The 18,978-nt window shown below is 35.3% G+C and overlaps 1 protein-coding gene across 1 annotated transcript; it reads right to left on the reverse strand.

Annotated features, from left to right (window-relative positions):
* Positions 1–2,365: 2,365 nt before the first annotated feature.
* On the reverse strand, positions 2,366–3,142 carry LOC127854719 (uncharacterized). Its single transcript, XM_052389778.1, has 2 exons — positions 2,987–3,142; positions 2,366–2,920 (listed from the first exon to the last, which is right to left on the reverse strand). The coding sequence occupies exons 1-2, from the start codon at positions 3,140–3,142 to the stop codon at positions 2,366–2,368; spliced, it is 711 nt and encodes a 236-aa protein (XP_052245738.1).
* Positions 3,143–18,978: the final 15,836 nt, after the last annotated feature.

An 18,978-nucleotide genomic window follows, 5' to 3' on the forward strand; every position in this document is an offset into this window, starting at 1 on the left:
TGCGAAATACTACAACTTTTGTCTTCGCAGTGTTCACTTTTAATCCCCATGTTTCACAGTAATTATGCAAATGATCTATTGACAATTGTAAATCTTCTGGGGTTTCACCAATAACAACCATGTCATCTGCGAATAACAAAAGAATCAAACACATATCCTGTATAACTATACCTTTGCTATTTCTATTTTGCAAATACATCTCTAGATCTTCTACGAAAAGAGAAAACAAGATCGGGGAGATTATCTCCCCTTGCCTCAAGCCAACTGCTATATTAAAGTAATCAGAATAGTTTTCGCAATGTCTAACACATGACTTAACAGATTGATACATGCTGCGTATTATACGCAACACTTTACCATCCACGTTAGCTTTATACAATTTTAACCATAGGGCATTGAGATAAATCGAATCAAAACAACGCTTCATGTCCACGAAACAGCAATACAAACGTTTATTCGAATTAACATAATTTTCAATAATTGAGTGCAGTACAAATACTGCGTCTACTGTCGATCTACCCTTTCTGAATCCAAATTGTGCATCAGAAATGGTGTTATTTTCTTCGCACCATTTTGATATACGCTGGTTTAGTACACATGTAAACAACTTAGCAAAATTACTTAGTAGTGTGATACCTCTATAATTTTTTATATCAGACTTGTCGCCCTTTTTATGTAAGGGAACAATAATACCCTTGGTCCATGCAATTGGGAAATTGCCCGTGTTCAAAATAAAATTGAATGTTACTGTAATATGACCAGCTAAAATATCACAAGCTTCTATGAAATATTCATTTAATAATTTATCTGTACCTGGCGATTTCCTTGTTTTAATTAATTTGATAGCTTTACAAACTTCGTCATATGTGATTGGATTATCTAGCTCTCCAAATGTATGCGAAAAATCATTAAAATCGTAATTACTATTAAAATCCTCAGCTTCAACATTTGGAGCCTGGTTTATATCAGCAAACATTTTTTCAAAATGGTTCTTGAAATCTTTAAGACGTATATTACTATCGTTATTATTTGTTTTTTGTGACCGAAAATATTTCCAAAAATCTTTTGGTCTACTATGTTTCAAATTTTCAAATTCCTTACAACGTTTGAATTTAAAAGCTCTGCGTTTTTTTAAAACAATGGTTTTGTACAGACATTCTAATCTACATAGTTCAACTCTATCTATATCACTATGCGAATTATTATACACATATAGGGCATTTTTATACAAAAGCTTAGCCTCTCTACAGTCATGGTCGAACCATTTATCTGAGTCAGATATGACACATTTTTGAAACTGTGGGTACTTTAAAGTGTGCTTAACGAATAATGGATCTGCCACCTCACGTACAATTTCCGTAAACCTATTTACCATATAATCAGCCTTATTATAGCAGTGTTCATCAACATTATCAACTACATTGTCAAAATCTGCCATTTTACTTATCAGCCCCTCGCGAAACGTATTTTTTTCTTCATCACTCCACTTTAAACGTTCAATTGTATAAGGATCTTCTTTAACAACATGCCTATTACAAACAATATCAAATGACAGTGGGGCATGATCACTGAAGTTCATGAAGTCATTAACAGAGAAATTTTGAACAACCTTAAAACTACTCTCGCTAAGAATTAAGTAGTCGATCACGCTAGATCCATTCCTATTAAAACATGTATATTTACCTAGTCCAAAGTCTGATCTTAGTCGGCCATTTGCAATCCTTAAACCGGTACCTTTACACATATCTAACAACTTATTCCCGTAAGAGTTATTACCGCTGTTCATCGAATATCTTTGTAATGGGGTGTCAATTATATAGTCTTCAGAATCAATATCAGGTATATAAAAATCACAAATGATACCGTCTGATTTACAAGCAGTTCTAGCATTAAAATCTCCAGCTATCATGACTATGCCTAATGATTGATAATGGTTAATATCCTCTTCAAGAATCGTAAATAAGTCTGCATCAAACAAATTAGCAATAGGTGAATTGTCACTCCACATATAAACTGCAGAAAAATATATGTCGTTGTCATTATTAAAGAAGTGCTTATCCAATATAAACCATATAATTGTGTCATGTGTATTTTTTACAATCGATTTTCCGTCCTTGATGCTATCACGCACATAAATTACAATTCCACCACTGTTTCGTTTAGCATTCCTGTGTCTATATTTTCTATACAAATTATGACAGTGATATCCTGAAAGATCAATTTTGCTATTTTTACCAGTCCAAGCTTCAGTTAAAACTATTACATCATACTTTGTTATAAATGAAATAAAATGTGGGTCCTCTCTCTTGGAAGTACTTAAACCATTGCAATTCCAAACTAAACAATTTAGCTCATCCGGCCCACCCTACGCGTCTTTTACTGGTCTACCCTCAATATACAGAGTGTCGTAAGACACCCAAGCTCTTCGTCTGGCCTGTTTCTCCTCCTTGACCCTCTTGAATAATCGCCTCCTCTTCGCCGCAACTTCCTGTGGGAATTGTTCTGTGACGTAGAACTGTGAACCTTTTAAGTTCTTGCTGTTACCACGAACCTTCTCCCTATCGCCGAAAAAACAAAATTTGCACACAATGCTGCGGTGGCGCTGGTTATTTTCTTCCCGGGTGGAACCCTGCCCTGCTGATTGATTTTGCTTCTGGCCCATTCTGTGCACCCTCTCGAACCGCATACCGTCCACTTCTTCCTTTGTCACCTTGAGATTACTCACAATAAATTCTCGCACAATTTGCTCTGTCTTAGCCGGTGTTTCGTCTTGCACTTCCGGTATATTTCCAAAAATTAAATTGTTCCTTATGCTTTGAGACTGCACATAATTAATGTCTTCTTTGAGCTTATCTTTATCCCGTTCAAGATCTGCTATCCTTCTCCTGGAACCCTCTAACTCTATATCTACTGAGTCCACCTTATGTTCAACTCTGTTTACTTTATCACTGATCTCATTCGTAAACTTGTCGAGGTGTAATCATACCTTTTTCAGCTCCTTGTCAAAGTTATCTACTTTTTTCTCGAGTGACTCAATACGCTTCAAACTTTTATCCATATCCTTAAGTTTTAAATCAATTCTCCCCAACATTGCTACAATGTCCGAGTTTGTTGGTTCGTCATGGCACGAACGCCCTGCCATAGTTATGACAGGATCAGGGTAAGTATCGCTCACGTTATCTAGTTGCTCGAATAGGTTGCTGATTGAAACGTTAATCCCCTCGTCATACAAAACTGCACTCGCCTCGCTGAGAACCTGGCTAATTGAATTTAATCCCTCAGGCGTTTTTTTGAATATTTGTTCGTTTATTTTCACTTGAATCCGAGTCACTTTCCCTCCTTTTCTTCTTTTCTCTTCTATTTCTACCAGTCATTATATTTCCATTTTATGTCACAATAATGCTCATTAAATTCACTTTCTTATGATATAAAATATACGTTATTTGGTTAATCCAATGTTTTGATATCCCAAATTTAGCCCGCTCCCCCGAAACACGTCTGACCACTACAAAGTATAATCCGACATTTTTAAAACATAAATACATAAATGAATGAATAAATGCTTGGACGAACGAACGAATGAATGATCGAACGAACGAACGAACGAACGAACGAACAGACGAAAAAAAGAATTAACCAAAGACCAAAATCAAAAAAGAACGAAATAACAAAAGAACAAACAAACGAACAAACAAACGAACAAACAAACGAACGATCCGAGGAACGAACCAAAGAACGAACGAACCAACCAACCAACAAACAATAAACAAACGCACGAACGCACAAACGAACAAACAAACGGATGTACGAACTGACGGACGGATGGAAGGATAAATGAATGAATTAATAAATAAATAGATAAAAAGATGGCTAAATAATAAAAAAAAATTACGTTCATTCTTTTTGTTTGTTATTATTTTTGCTATTGCATACTTAAATATAATTTAACTACATGTATCAACAAATGCATAGTGTTTTTCAATATTATGAATCTTTTGTACATTTCACAGGTGTTACAAATAAACCACGCGGTAACAAGATAGATTCACTTTAGCATTTATTATATTCAATCTTAAAATGTTCTAAATTCCTTGAATAAAATAAATATTTGCATTCCATATTTCACATATTTATTAAGTTCAAGACCTAACAGGGCGTTTTTCTTCATTATTTTCAATAAATAATCGAGAGATCGAGATACCGTGACCTAATCCCTTTTTCTTCGTTATCTATAAATAAACTATTTATTTATAGATCTTTTATCCAGGTTATCTACAGGCTAACCCCATACCATTGCCTGTCCGTACAGGCTAACTCCGTTAATCTAAGGCCTGTTGAACAGACTAACTCGAGTCGTATTGGGTGTGTGTCTAGTGTCGCCCTTTGAACGCTACACACGAAGCGATGCGATTGATCAAGTATCGCCGCGACTGTCAAGAAAAAGATCAAGTATCGCTTCGTGTGTCTAGTCCCATGATGAAAATGTGCGAGATTATAGATGGCACTATCCGGATGCCGTACGTAACTGATTTAAAGGATTTTTTACGTCAGGACCTGTATCTCACTTATAAACTAATATGCATCAACATACTGCGGTGGTGCTCGCAGAGCCTTCGTAACTCCAGGGTAATGTCCCCTTAATTGATTGAAATTAAGAATTTTATCTGTGTTGCGATGTTGTTCAGAATTTTATGAAAATCAAATTCAAGGTGTATTATACTTTGGTGGTTCTTACATAATTTTCGTCAGGACGGGGTAGACGTTGTTCCGGGTTAGCTTGCGTAGCAATAAACAAAGCAAAATGCGTGTAAGACCAATTTAACAATGAGTGTTTCATTAAGGGGAATTTTCACAGATTTTTGCATGTACTGACGTTTGTCATGAAATGCTTTATATTGATAAATGTAAACATTGCATCTAAAAAGCTCCAGGAAAAAGATCAAGAATACAATTTTAAAAAGAAAAAAGGCACCCTCAACAGGGCTCGAACCACTGACCCCTGGAGTCTTGGAGTAACATCCAACCACTTAAACCACTCGGCCATTCAGGCTCATACAAAGATTGATGTATTTTATACTTTATATAAGCAATCCTCGTATTTTCAACAACAGAACTATCCCAAATTGTTTAATCATTTTGCGTTGAAACGCTTTATTGTGTTCAGGTTTTTAAAGGAATCTTTTCACAGTTTGGTAAATTGACAAAATTGAAAAAAGTTGTTTCAGATTCGCAAATTTTCGTTTAAGTTATGATATTTGTGAGGAAATAGTATTACTGAACATTTACCATAGTCTAATATAGTCATTATATGTATCTTTTGACGATTTGAAAACCTAGAAATTATAAAGCGTTGCAACGCAAAACGATTGAATAATTTGGAGAGTTCTGTTGTTGTACGAAACAACGAAGATTGCTTATATACGGTATAAAATACTTAAACTGAGTATACCCGGCGGCATAGCCGAGAGGGCTAATGCGTTTTTACTTCAGACTAACTCCAGGACTCCGGGGGTCACTGGTTCGAGCCCTGGTACCGGCTACTTGCTTTCCTTTTTTTAATTTTATTCTTGATTTTTTACTGGAGCTTTTAAGATCCAATGTTTACATTTATCAATATAAAGCATTTAATGACAAACTTAAAAATATGCCAAAATCTGTGAAAAGGCCCCTTTAAATCATAATTTTCAAAAGATGCATATGATAGCTCTTTTTGAGCATGGTTAATGTGCAGTATAACTGTTTCCTCAGAAAAATCAACGAAAATTTACGAAGCTGAAACAACATGATTTAATTTTGTCAATTTACCAAAACGTGAAAAGGACCCTTTGAAATCCATTTAAATTAAACGTAATAAATGTAAACCAAGATTTGACTTTCGCATGCAATAATTAAATTTTTACAAACACATCATATACGTAGTTGAGTTTTACCTACAACTACGTGCTGTCTCAATATTTGTATACATGAACTCCGAAGCAATTTAATCTGCTTATTGTATACATGCATAATAACCATACAAAATGCAAAATGTTCGTACTACAATTTAAACGCACGAAAGTAATAATCGTACTACAATTTAAACGCACGAAAGTAATAATCGTACTACAATTTAAACGCACGAAAGTAATAAGTGTTTTTTTTAAGGCCGCACAGACGAACAACATCGGGGCGATAAGAGTTGCGGTGTCGAGGGAGATGATGTTTGGAGTACGACTCAAGGTGCCTTCTGGGACTGTTAAAACGTTCCCCGCAGAGGATCTCGTAGCCAGCAGTATTCTGGACATCTACACTGATGAGCCAGGCGTGCCAAAAAAAAAACACTGGGAATGGCGATTGTTTTTTCAACGCAGTGTCTGTGGACACGAGGGACTAAGTATGGAGTTGCGTTACCACACGTGTCTTAGAATGGTACAGAAAGAGCGCAATTACCGATCGCACCATCTCGCAGAAAAACTGGACAAGTTGGCGGAAAACTACAAGCGTTCATGCATGGATTCGGCAATAGTTACTTGTTACTCGGACGGGTGGACAATTCTCGCCTTGGCGGATGTTGTTTCCAAGCCAATCAAGCTGATTTATCCGTTTGCCAATAAAGATCAGGAATACGCATACAAGGCACTCAACACAGTGTTCACGCATGACCACTGTGACAAGGAGGCCATGCTGACCATCATGTGGAACGCGATGGGACGTGTGCCAGTCAGAGATGAGTATTACAAAGTCAACCATTTTTGTGCAGTGACGCAGCAACAGGTACCAACTAACAGCACGCCAGTGAGGGACGGCAATAGCGACGCTGATATTAACGAAGCAGAGGTATGGGCAGTGCCATCAAAGCGGTGCATTACCACTCCGAAGCGTCCAAGGTCAGAAACTTCGGTGTGTAGAGGTAACCGCTATGACACACGCCCATCTGAAAAGCATCTTGACAACACGATTGACTTCGAAGACAACATTTCAACAACACTCCCAGCGAGGCGAACTACAGTTAAGAGACGAAGAAATACAACGAATGGCGGCTCCCCGACCAAAATCTCTGGGCATTCGCGGGAACGCCTTACTGCAGAAACCAGTAACGGACATTCAGATAGCGGCAGTGACATTACAAATTTACCCGGTTTGAATTTTCTCAACAATGAGGAACTATGTAAGATTTTAAAGACAGAAACGAAAATTAATTCTATTCCGTGCGGTGAAAAAATAAACGCCTATGTCGTACTGAAGCACCCTGGAAGCGTCAGATCAAGGTTTGAATTTGTTGACGACTGTGGCATATGGGAGGCTGGTACCACTGTTAACCAGTATTGGGCATATACCGAAAGCAGCGGCATTAAACCTGTTTACAAACACAACGGGGTATATTGTTCCAAGAACCAGATTAACAAGACAATCCGATATGTGCCATATGACCCTCAACCGGAATCAATTTGTAAACTGCATCGATACTATGCGAAATTAAAGGTGACTCAATTCAAGACGCATTTCAATCGTCGCAGAAGCCACCGGCAGCTTGGTCCATCTGCACCTGAAATGTGTCGCCGAGTATTTAAGAGCCCCAACAACGATTCAAACACACGGAAATGCCAAATCAGGGGAAACATATAAGCGAACGAATCCCGAAATACTCCGTATGGCTTCAAACAAAGTACACGAAGGACGAAAAACAGCCACTCAAGTAGTGAGTGACATGGTCACCGATGACAGCTTCCAAACACCAAAATCTGCAAGACAAGTTCAAGACAAAATATATAATGAAAAAAAAAAAAGAAAATTGAAAACATCCCGAAAAGATCAGATAATGTAGCCGACCATGTTTTAAGTGTAATATCAGATTTAAATAACAATGACTTCGTACAAGAAATTATATTGACCAAAAATAAAGACCCTGTTATAATACTATATCATGAAAATCAAATTTTAGATCTTAAGCGAAATTGTGACGGAAACAGCGGAAGTGTAATTGGAATCGACACGACATTTAACATCGGCAGATTTTATGTTACAGTGTTGTCTTCGAATCAGTCGGTCACAAGAAGAAAAAACAACCACTTTCCAATCACAATGGGCCCTATATGTTTACAATTTAATGGACAGGAACACGCATATCAAACCTTCTTTGATCATATTCGAAATAAATTAGGTACTGACAACTTCACGTTTGGAACGGACGACGAAACAGCTATGAGAAATGCACTTCAGAAAAGCTTCCCGAAGTCGACTGTGCTTCTATGTACGAAACATTTAAAGGATAACATAATACATCGGATGCAAAAGGAGGGCATGAGTGAACCAACACGAAAACAAGTGATTAATTCCATTTTCCATCCTTCATGCGGATAAGTATTTAGTGCCGACGACGTTCAATTTAGCCAGCGAGCAGATGACGTAAAATAAAGATAATAAGTGATAATGCCAATTTCTCCAAACACTTTGAACGTTATTTGATACCAAAATTGAAAAAATGTGTATATATGCCATTAAAACAATAACAAATATCACAACTATGGACAAATAACAATGCCGAATCCATCAACAACAGACTTAAACAAGAAACTCAATACAAAATCTTATCAATCCAAAGTGCAATCGAGTGTATTTCAAACATTATTAAAGCTCACATGAACGACTTGCGCAGGGCACTTAATGGATCCGGAAATTACTTATTATTTGGTGAATACAGAAAACACTTAATGAACGAAGCTGCTTGGAGAAATAAAAACCTAGATGAAAAAAAACGCAATTTTCAACAGACTTCGTCGATTTCAGTCCCAGCAGAACCTTACTTGCCGTACTCTATAAAGCACTACAGGAAGAGGAAGCTGGAGGCTGAGCAGGCAGGGGAGTTCCGGAGACAGTACAACAAGAAGCTGTCATACCGCACCTGTAATAGACGAATTATTCCAACAGATAAGTTCAAGCCAGAAGTGCCGGTGCCCGTTGCACCGGCACCATTAGTACGATTTGTGACTGCTCCCGCCCCTGACCTGGCACTGGCTTCGTCGATTTCAGTCCCAGCAGAACCTTACTTGCCGTAGTCCACACAGGACTACAGGAAGAGGAAGCTGGAGGCTGAGCAGGCAGGGGAGTTCCGGAGACAGTACAACAATTAGCTTAATCATCCGGTTCTGTGCTTTGATTATAAATATAAACTGTGAAAGTAACAATAAAAAAATAACATCTTAATGCTGCCTAGCCTTTATTGAGCATTGCACAGTGATTAATTCTTTTGAGTTTTGCTTATATAAAAAGCTAGAAGGTTCCTAGCCCTTATGGTACATGTCATAAGTAGTGACATATGCCTTGAAAAGCCGAGGGAGAATCAATTGTGTAAGATGAAGCATAAAAAAAAACAATAGTACCCATCACACAAACATGATGTAAACTAACTGTTTTACAAGATGTGTATATATTTTGGGCGATTTTGGAGGATTTTGGTAGAGTTAGGTAGTTGAATAGGCAGGCAGTTCGAGTTGATTTTTGAAATTGGATAATATGGCAACAAACAAATAAACATAAAAAGTGTAAATCAAGTATGATCTAAAGGACAATAACATATACTACAACGATAGCATGCATGACCACAATTTATTCAGAAGCAGAATAGTCAGAAAATAAATCAACTTGTACGTGGTGTGTAACCCATATTTATTCAAGTAATTTCCTATTAGGAAATTACATATTGTCACGAGTTAAGACGAAGCATTTAGAAATAAAGTGCCCGTCACACAAACATGATTTTTTTAAGCTTTGTGTAGATTTAGGTCGATTTTGGGTAGATTTGGTAAGATTTGGGTTGATTTAGGTAGTTGAATGAAGGGAAGTTTGAGTTGATTGTTAAAACTGTTGAATACGGCAACAACAAAAAAACATAAAAAAGAAAAACACGTTGGATCTAAAGGACAATAACTTATACTACAGCGATAACATGTGTGACCACAATTTATTGGGTAGCCAGAACAGAAATCAATTAGCGAAGTGGTGTGTAACCTATATTTGATGTTTATTGGGGAATTACACAGGTGGATAGCGTGTGGCTATGATATTAATGAGTGAAAACATCATTTTGAATGATAAATAATCAAATTATAACGAACAATTAACTTTTCTGAAAAAAAAAATTAAATATATATGTTACAAGGTATCATAGAAACACGCTAACCACCTGCATGTGGAAAATTACATATCATGCCGAGTAAAGATGAAGAATAAAAAAAAATAGTGCCCATCTCACAAACGTGATGTAAAATAATTATTTGTATAAATTTTGTGTAGATTTGGGTCAATGACGAAAAGATATTGTAAGATTTGGGTAGTAGAATACATGTAGGCAGACAGTTCGAGTTTATTGTGGAAACTGTTAAGAATGACATCAAACAAGTGAACTTTTAAATGTGAAACAAATCTTCAAGACGGTAACATATACTACAACGACAACATTTATGACCAAAATATATTGGGTATCGGATATTGGGTCCTAGTGGCCAGAACAGAAATCAATTTGTAAGTGGTGTGTAACCTATATTTATTAAAAGTAATTTTATTTGGAAATTAAATATTGTCACGCGTAAAGATGAAGCATTAAACAAAACAATAGTGCTCATCACACAAACATGATGTAAAATAATTATTTTTACAAAGATTTATGTAGATTTGGGTAGATTTGGGTCAATTTGGGAAGCTGTGGGTAGATTTGGGTAATTCGTGTCGCCCTTCCTGATTAGCCCGTGCGAACTGCACAGGCTAATCTGGGACGACACTTTACGCACATGCATTATTCCCAGTAAAGCATTATCGTATTTATGTGTTGTTATAAGTCAAACAGCGTATCAAGGAACAGCCTCATGCCCGGGCAATGGATATTGTGGCTGATGTCATGTCGGACATTACTAACGATGAGCGGTTTCTGGCCCCGAAGCAGAAGCTGCTGAAGCGCACTGCCAACAAGTGTCGGGCGAAGCATAAGCCATCTGAACTTGAATTTGATGTAAGTAAACAAATGTGAAACTTAAGCTGCCCAAACAGCACAGTAAGCATAAATGTAACCGTGTTAAAACGCAACCTTGTATGTATTATTTTAAACTTTTTAGTCACGTTTTATAACAAAGGTCTAGGTTAACATGTTTTTGTTTCAGGTCGATATGGACTACCTGAAGTGTCACGACTTCTTGATTGCTGATCTTCGCGTTGACGACATCTCGTGTTCGCTACGCATTTCCAATTGAGTCTGCTACAGAACGCGACCCGATTGTTCATGGACGGAACGTTAAAGGTACGAAACAAAGGAACATAATTATATTAACTTCTTAATAAATGTGTTTTTTTAAGTATTACAATCGGTTAATGCATTAGAAAACCTAAGTAGAAAATGTAGAACGATATACTTCCGCTTCCGTTGGTATCAAAACACAAAATAAGATGAAGTAATATATTTATTTTTTTAGTGATCTAAGTCATATTTTATGGTGAAATTGAATGGATAAATGTGTAGGATAAAAAGCAAAACGGTTAACATGGAAATTAAGAAAACTACATCATAAAGACATTAGTAGTTTGTTTGAAACTTTTTCCTCTACCGGTATAATGCGCCAGGTGGGGTATCGAATTTTTTAAACAAAATTTAGATTGGAAAACTGGTTTAGCACCTACCTACCAATTTACAGTTAGTTCGTCACGCATGAATGAAAAGTTTAATTGTCGAATTACCTACCAAACAACAGTGTGACAAGCAATTGGAATTCAGACAATAGGTACAATACGGTACAATACGACAGAAGATCAGTCGAGGGTGACCGAGCCAGAGCGTTGTTTTTCTTTTATCGTGATTGTATTGATTAAGGTAAAAGTAAAATCACGCGGTTATGACTACAAACAATGAATAAAAGACCCCATTCATCAACAGCAAGTGAAAGTGCTTTAACAGACGATAGCCGTTTAGAACCACCAGGTTTTGAAACACCCGTACCATCAAAACAAAATAAGACAAATTATGACAAAAACATGTTCAAAGTTTCCTGATACGTCGGCTGCTTAAAGTGGTGGCTCAAAGAGTATTTTCCAAACCTGATGACCTTGGTTCTTATTTCATTTTACACACATTTGAACGTTTGAGATATACTATAGAAACAATTATTTTCGAAAATTATTCAGTAAATTTTGCCTTCAACACTAATTACATGTCAAAGGTTGATAGGTCTATAAAATATTGACCGATGGCCGATAATACACGTCTGGCCCAGATCTGCCATAAATGGTTACCAATATATAATATATCAATATCAGTATATCATTACCATGATAAGTAAATTAAAAAGCATATATACCTCCCACATTTTTGGGGCACATGAACTGAACGAGCAAAATAACTGCAAATATTTTATTGAAGGCATCATTCTCGAAGTATTCTTAAAAAAAAGGCATTACACAAATGCTGCTTTAGACGTTTCTAGTTTAAAACTATCGTTTAATGAATTATTCGATTAGTACACGTTAATATTATTAAAAGCAACATTTGGTATGAAATTTAGACAGATCGGGAACCTGCGACAATTAAATGCCTATTTTTTACAAATTGAAAACACATTCTCCAGTTCAACACTATAAAAAAAACTTCAAATGCTTTAGATGCAAAACATTAAATATTTCATTGAAGAGTACCTTGACAGAAACGTGATTTAAATATATACACATATAAATATATACTTACATCATTGTATTGGCAAACACAGACGCGGATATTTGGATATTCCACGATCCCTTTACACTAGATGTGTTCTCAAAACATAATAACGTAAACAAGCGACAGTTTGAATAGGCGCCGAAATCGACACCACCTACTGGAATATCCTGGTTCAATATAGCCATTCAATTTTCCAGGAAAATCGATATGATCATGAAGAAAACATTTTACCATAATTGCACAATTATAAGATAAATTACTAACAAATGCCAATACGTAATTAACGCTTATTCGAAAAAGTCTTTATAACAATGCGACTTATATTTCTGTAATAGCTCTTTTTATAAATTTTCCCTAAGATTTGAAATATTACGGTCCTTTGTCTCGGTCAGATCATTGTCATCTCTAACCTGAGAGATCACCTCTATGGTGAATAGTTTTAACTGTCCAAGACATTTAAAGGAGGCCAGTGTACTGAACAGCTCAACATGTCACGATAGATGTATTATATGGTGGGGAATCACATGTTAATATACCGGACTTAGACAATATTTTCAATGCAGAAATGTAATGAACACATTTGACAACATAGCGAACGCCATTGTGCATTTCTAATCGTTGGCATACTACTGTAATCAACAGTCACAGGATGTAGTTATACGTATATTAACGTGCTTATTTGTATCAGGATCTTAATTTTCAATGTATCTGCAAATCGATAACATTTATACAACAGCACATTGCGTAATACCGTGGTCTTGTCGATTCTCATTAATAATGTGATACGTTTTCAAGGACAGAAAAATCTTCAATAACCATAATCAAGTCAATTTTAGTCTCAGACATGCAAAGTTAACCAGTCTAATGTTTGAAACGCGAGCCGTCTCGAATGTTCAGTTTAGCCAAAGTTGTAAATACTTTAAAAAGTGTACATCAATAAATTAATTAATAGGGTTAACATTTACCTCGACAGTAGGTGTGGTCTTAGTATGGCACTTGAACCGAAGCTAAAGCCGCTTTTGGACTGCAGATAAAGAGTAGGTAAAGACCCGAATGACACATTTACAATCTATCCAAAATCACATACCATTTTAACTTTATCGGTAATTATCTTATCGAAACTACCATTGGTACATAAACTGCGGCAATTTTTTTAGTACCTACAGATTTGATTGTTTTTTGGAACACAGACCTGTGAAGATCCGGATATCATCTATTGCACACTAGAGAGAAAACTGTTGACATGCTTTTTTTATAAAACAAAGAAGGAAGGTATTTGCGCACGCGTTACCTATGTCCTCAAATCAATCCGCTTATTGTTCAGAAAGATATCGCACACTTTCAAAAATGTGTAATCTACTTAAAGTCAACATGTGAAGGCCAGTTGATATTGAACATTCATGTTAAACCGGTTAAGTAACTTATCCGTTATTGCAATTCAAAATGCACCATCTCTGTTACGGTGAATGTTTCGCAACGCAAACTTTAGTTTCCGTTGATAAACGGGGAAAAAACGAAGCAAGACGAAACCAATCAGTTATAAGGAATTCTTTTAGGAAATGCTCAGAACACAGCAAATAATCACCATTATGCTTTGTGACCATGTGTTTGTTTCAAGTACAAATTCAATAAGAACCGCTTATGAAACGAAACAATTTCGGTAAGTATTTGATTGCCTATGATTACATAAACAATTGAACAGTCGCCAAATTATCGATCGCTCCGCCCACATAGTCACGTGGTCTAGTGATTAGAAAACTCCGACAAGCAGATCGCAAGTATAGCGGATTACGTGAGGGAAATTCTATATTTGTATTGATGTAGTATGCTCTTTTACTTTAGAGAGAAATGTCGTAATCAAAATAAATGAGTTAACGGCAGACTGACTATCAGAAACGTTTCTTATACATATTATATAGGGAGTTGATGAAAAATCCGTTGTAAAAATGAGCATTTATTTCATATTGATTTTGAACTTGTATTCAACCGTCTGACAGTGAACCCGGTGGTTATTCATATATAATTTTGAAAATATTTTTATTAAATGCAAATGACATATCCATATCATGTTTTTTTGTTTATTAAACATGTTTATATCTTTGTTTTATTGTGTTATTTTTAAAAAGACACCGATTTTTTTTATTTAGATAAAAATTAAATTTTGATTGTAACCATAATTTAATACAGGCCTAATTTCGTGGTTTCATAAACAGATAGTCTTATATGCATTTTATTTCATTTATGTTTAATGCGAACCTGTTACATTTCACTATCAAAAAATGAATTGTTGGTATTACGGTGCCGTTCCCTTATATGTTAAGGTAGCGCACCTCTAATGGGCACATATCCAAATATAATTTAAGTAATTATTTTCTTAATCAGCATCATTTCACTGAACTACATGCAAATTTGTAGGTAGGCTTTCCATGATTTTTAAAAAAAATATACCGATTTTTTCAAAACCACCCCCACGCTCGGCTTTTGTCCAGTTTATTTTCACCCCTGGGGTATATAAAAGTTCCATAATTCATTCAAATTTCCAAATATGGGCATGCAGTTGGTGTGTACAGATGCTGTTAAGGTGTTTAAAGTTTAAACAAGATGAAATAAGTATTCTTTTACAGACATTTATTTTTTACAAATTTTTATCTATGGAAGAGCGCCATGAAATGTAAGTGATTTCAGCCAAGTAAAAATTGGGTCGGTTAAAAACAAAGTGTCATAAAAGTCAAAATAGTATCATTTAAGTCATATTTTAAACTTAGTTTTATAGAAACACTATATACAGCAAAAATACCAAGAAATAGACAGATTTACCGTTTACTTTTTGAAATAAAAATAAAAATGCAATATGCATGGTTCGTATTTTCAACAGTAAATCACCCAATTTCGCCATAACGTTGTTTTAATTTTAATAATTGAAGAATGTGCATAAAAATTGCAACATATTTAACAATAAATATAGCTTATATGCCATATTAAATCAAATTACGTTAGAAAATAAATAAAACGCGTCGCAAAAAAGTATACGTCGTCGGCAAGATTCGAACCTGTGCGGGAATATCCCAAAAGATTTCTAGTCTATCGCCTTAACCACTAGGCTACGGCACCTAATAGTGGGCTCTTCAACCTTCGAAGAAATCGCGGGAAATCATTAGAGGTGCGCTACCTTAATTGCAATTTTCACATTTCTCCACGTATCAATATATGTTGTATTAGAAATGTTGTTGTTGTATTATAAGCCGTACATTTTACACTTGAAGTCGCTTTAAGCTGGCTAAGCCGCGTTGAAATCACCTTTTTGTTGTTTTTACTTAAGTCAATTTATAATGATTTCCCTTGTTTATGATCCACAGAAAATAAATATATAATTGGAAATCATTTAAGTAATTAAATAGTTTTCTTTTCTTGTGTACAGTACAGTACCTAACAATGCCTTAATGTTCCTTCATTCTGAGATCCACGCAACATACTGTTCTTTATTAATCATCGACAATTACGCTGAGATTAATGAGCACGTGTGGCAATTATTATGTTGCCCAAACTGCTTAATAATATTGTGCATCAAACGGTATAACACGTTTTATAGAACACAAACCTGGTGTGGTTAAACTATTTATTGCGTTTGTTTTCTCATAACTCGTTCATATGTTCAAGAAATAAAGATAAAAAATAACCTTTTATAAAGTATGTATAGCACCTACAATTTTGAATAATGATCGAACAGTAATGATCATGCATTTATGGAAAGCATTATTCTAAGGGTTTTTAATGATGGCGGATTGACAGGCCATTTGCAATTGGTTGAAATTTGCAAACAGCGAAATGCTTGTTTTGAGACAATTTACATAACATTCACTGTTCCTTTATACAAATATTTCTGAAGTTTTCATTAATGTTGTTAATTTACTGCGTTTAAATACATGCCTCTATCGGTATGACACTGAGCAAAGAATATGTTACAAGCTATATATTTGTCATCTACAAGTCAACAATGCAAATTGTTAACAAATGAACGTTCACTATTGTTTAACTCATTTACATTACTGTAGTGCGTACCAGAAGACACTGTCCGCATATTTTATTTTTTAAGTAAAGAAAACACTTTTTTAAAACGTAGATATTGCAAAAATACAATTCTTTGAATTTATTTACATTGTATTTTGCTTACGACGTTATAAATCAATTATGGGTATCAATATTCCCGAATATAAACATAAATAAGATTATTTACATTCTAAGAATAAAACCTATGTATAATTATCACTACGGATATACTTGTATCAAATGCAGTTATGGTAGGCAAACAGTGTGTCAGATTACAAATTAAAGACATAACTGAAATTCATTTGTACCCCACATAGCGCTTTAGCACGGACACAGAATTTACAATCCATGCTCAATTCTAATTTTTGATGTCTAAGTTTTATCTTTAGTGTAGCTATATAGTTCGTTTGTGCCAAAGAAACGATATAGTATTTGTGCCATTTAACAAAAAATCAGTTTATGCCTAATTTAGTTAAAATGTTTGCAAGCCGTATTTCTAAATATACCTGATGTATTTTGACATTTTAGCTCTAAGTATGGAATTAAAGGTAGCCACATCGTTCTTTTGCGCGACATCTAGGTGATTATGTGCGCCATGTTATTTAAGAATTCTGAATTGCACGGGCAAATTACAGTTCAGGCAAGCCCAATTTTGACAATACGGGGTTTTGTTTTGAAATCTGACCTTAAAGTTTGAACAGTTCTTAGAAGATATGCAAGTATATTTATTGTATGTCAGCAAGTTAATTTTCTATGAAAACGCTATAAAGTTTACTTTTGTGAAATGTAAGTCAAACAAAAAAGATAATTGCAATGGCATCATTTTGTCTTTCTATAAGAATAACAAACTATTTCAATAACATTATGCTGATTTCGTAGGAAATCATTTATGTTGTACCCACAAAGGAACACGGCCCAAAACCTTTTGCGACCTTGCTAGTATTTATCACTACAAAATGTAACAATAAAGATATGTTGCATGTAAGGGGCTTTATCTTAAGATATACTGAACACACGATATTTTAAAGATCGGTCCACTTTTACTTCCTATTGTTTAAACACACAAATCATGTGCAATTTGTTTTAATTGAACGGAACACATTTGTCGATATATTTTTATTGAGTACATTCAGAAAGCCAAAGAAATTTCGAGAATCAAAATACAAGATAACAAAGTTCATCGTTAAGCGCATAGAGAGTGTTAGAAGGACATGAAACAACTGTGGTAGGTGCATGAAGAAAGGGCTTAAAGGGTGTATGAGCGAATATCACGCCTGTACGATAAGGTGAAAGTGACTTACTTCCTTGATGCATGTGCTTATTGTTTTTGTAATATTTAATTTATTTACACAATCGTTGAGTATTACTCAACACAGATATGTAGAATTGTTTCTTGTAGTTTATGGCTATTTTGGGTGTTGAAGTAAGTATTGTCAGTAGGTATTTCAGTAGGTATATCTCAAGCTTGCCAGACACAGTGTAGTATCAGATAAGTATCAGATAAGAGATTCGCCCTCCGACAATTAAATCAACTTAGCATTAAACGGTCGCGTATGTGGTTACATATAAACAAACCGGAAGTCCCGAAAGAAAGGTCGCATGCTGTAGGTTTTATAATAAGGTTGATTTTTTTATGTACAGAATTTTTTATCTACATTTCAAATTGATAATGTTTTGGTAATAATTTGAATGTAAATATGTAAGCATAGCGAAAACATCATTGCGATTAATTGCTTTATAGTTGTCTAGCCTAACTAGCTCAAAAAGGGAGCCCCCATGCGTCTAAACGTCGATGAGTAATTGCTTAGGTATATATATCGCCCCGTTAACTTTTGTTTTTGTAAAATATACGGTATTTACTGAAAATAAGCGGATCGTGTTTCGGGCAAAGTTAACGTGTGCATAAACAAAGTACTTCCCTGTTTGTTCTATATAAAGTGTGCATTGTTAGATGTCGATTTGCACAATGACTTGAGCTATAAATATCGCCCGATTGGTGCAAGAAGGTACCATGTGACATTGAAATGAGAAGGCACATGGTACCATTTGTACCAATGGGGCAATTATTTATAGCTAAAATGCAAAGGCTTTTCTAAACATTGTTGTCTCAAATTTGTATTGCGTAATTTTCCAACCATGCAGGATGGTGTATTAGAATTTATAATGTAGCTTGGTCACACGGAAGTACTTTATTTATGCACGCGTAAACTATGCCCGAATGGCGATCTGCTTATTTTCAGAAAATACCGTATATT

The sequence above is a fragment of the Dreissena polymorpha genome, chromosome 13 (genome assembly GCF_020536995.1).
Source record: "Dreissena polymorpha isolate Duluth1 chromosome 13, UMN_Dpol_1.0, whole genome shotgun sequence".
Classification (NCBI taxonomy): domain Eukaryota; kingdom Metazoa; phylum Mollusca; class Bivalvia; order Myida; family Dreissenidae; genus Dreissena; species Dreissena polymorpha.

Coding starts and splice junctions, on each gene's coding strand:
- LOC127854719 (XM_052389778.1), bottom strand. CDS start 3,142: ATGGCAGGGCGTTCGTGCCATGACGAACCAACAAACTCGGACATTGTA. Junction 2,921..2,986: donor TTGACAAGGAGCTGAAAAAG/GTATGATTACAC, acceptor GTTGAACATAAG/GTGGACTCAGTAGATATAGA.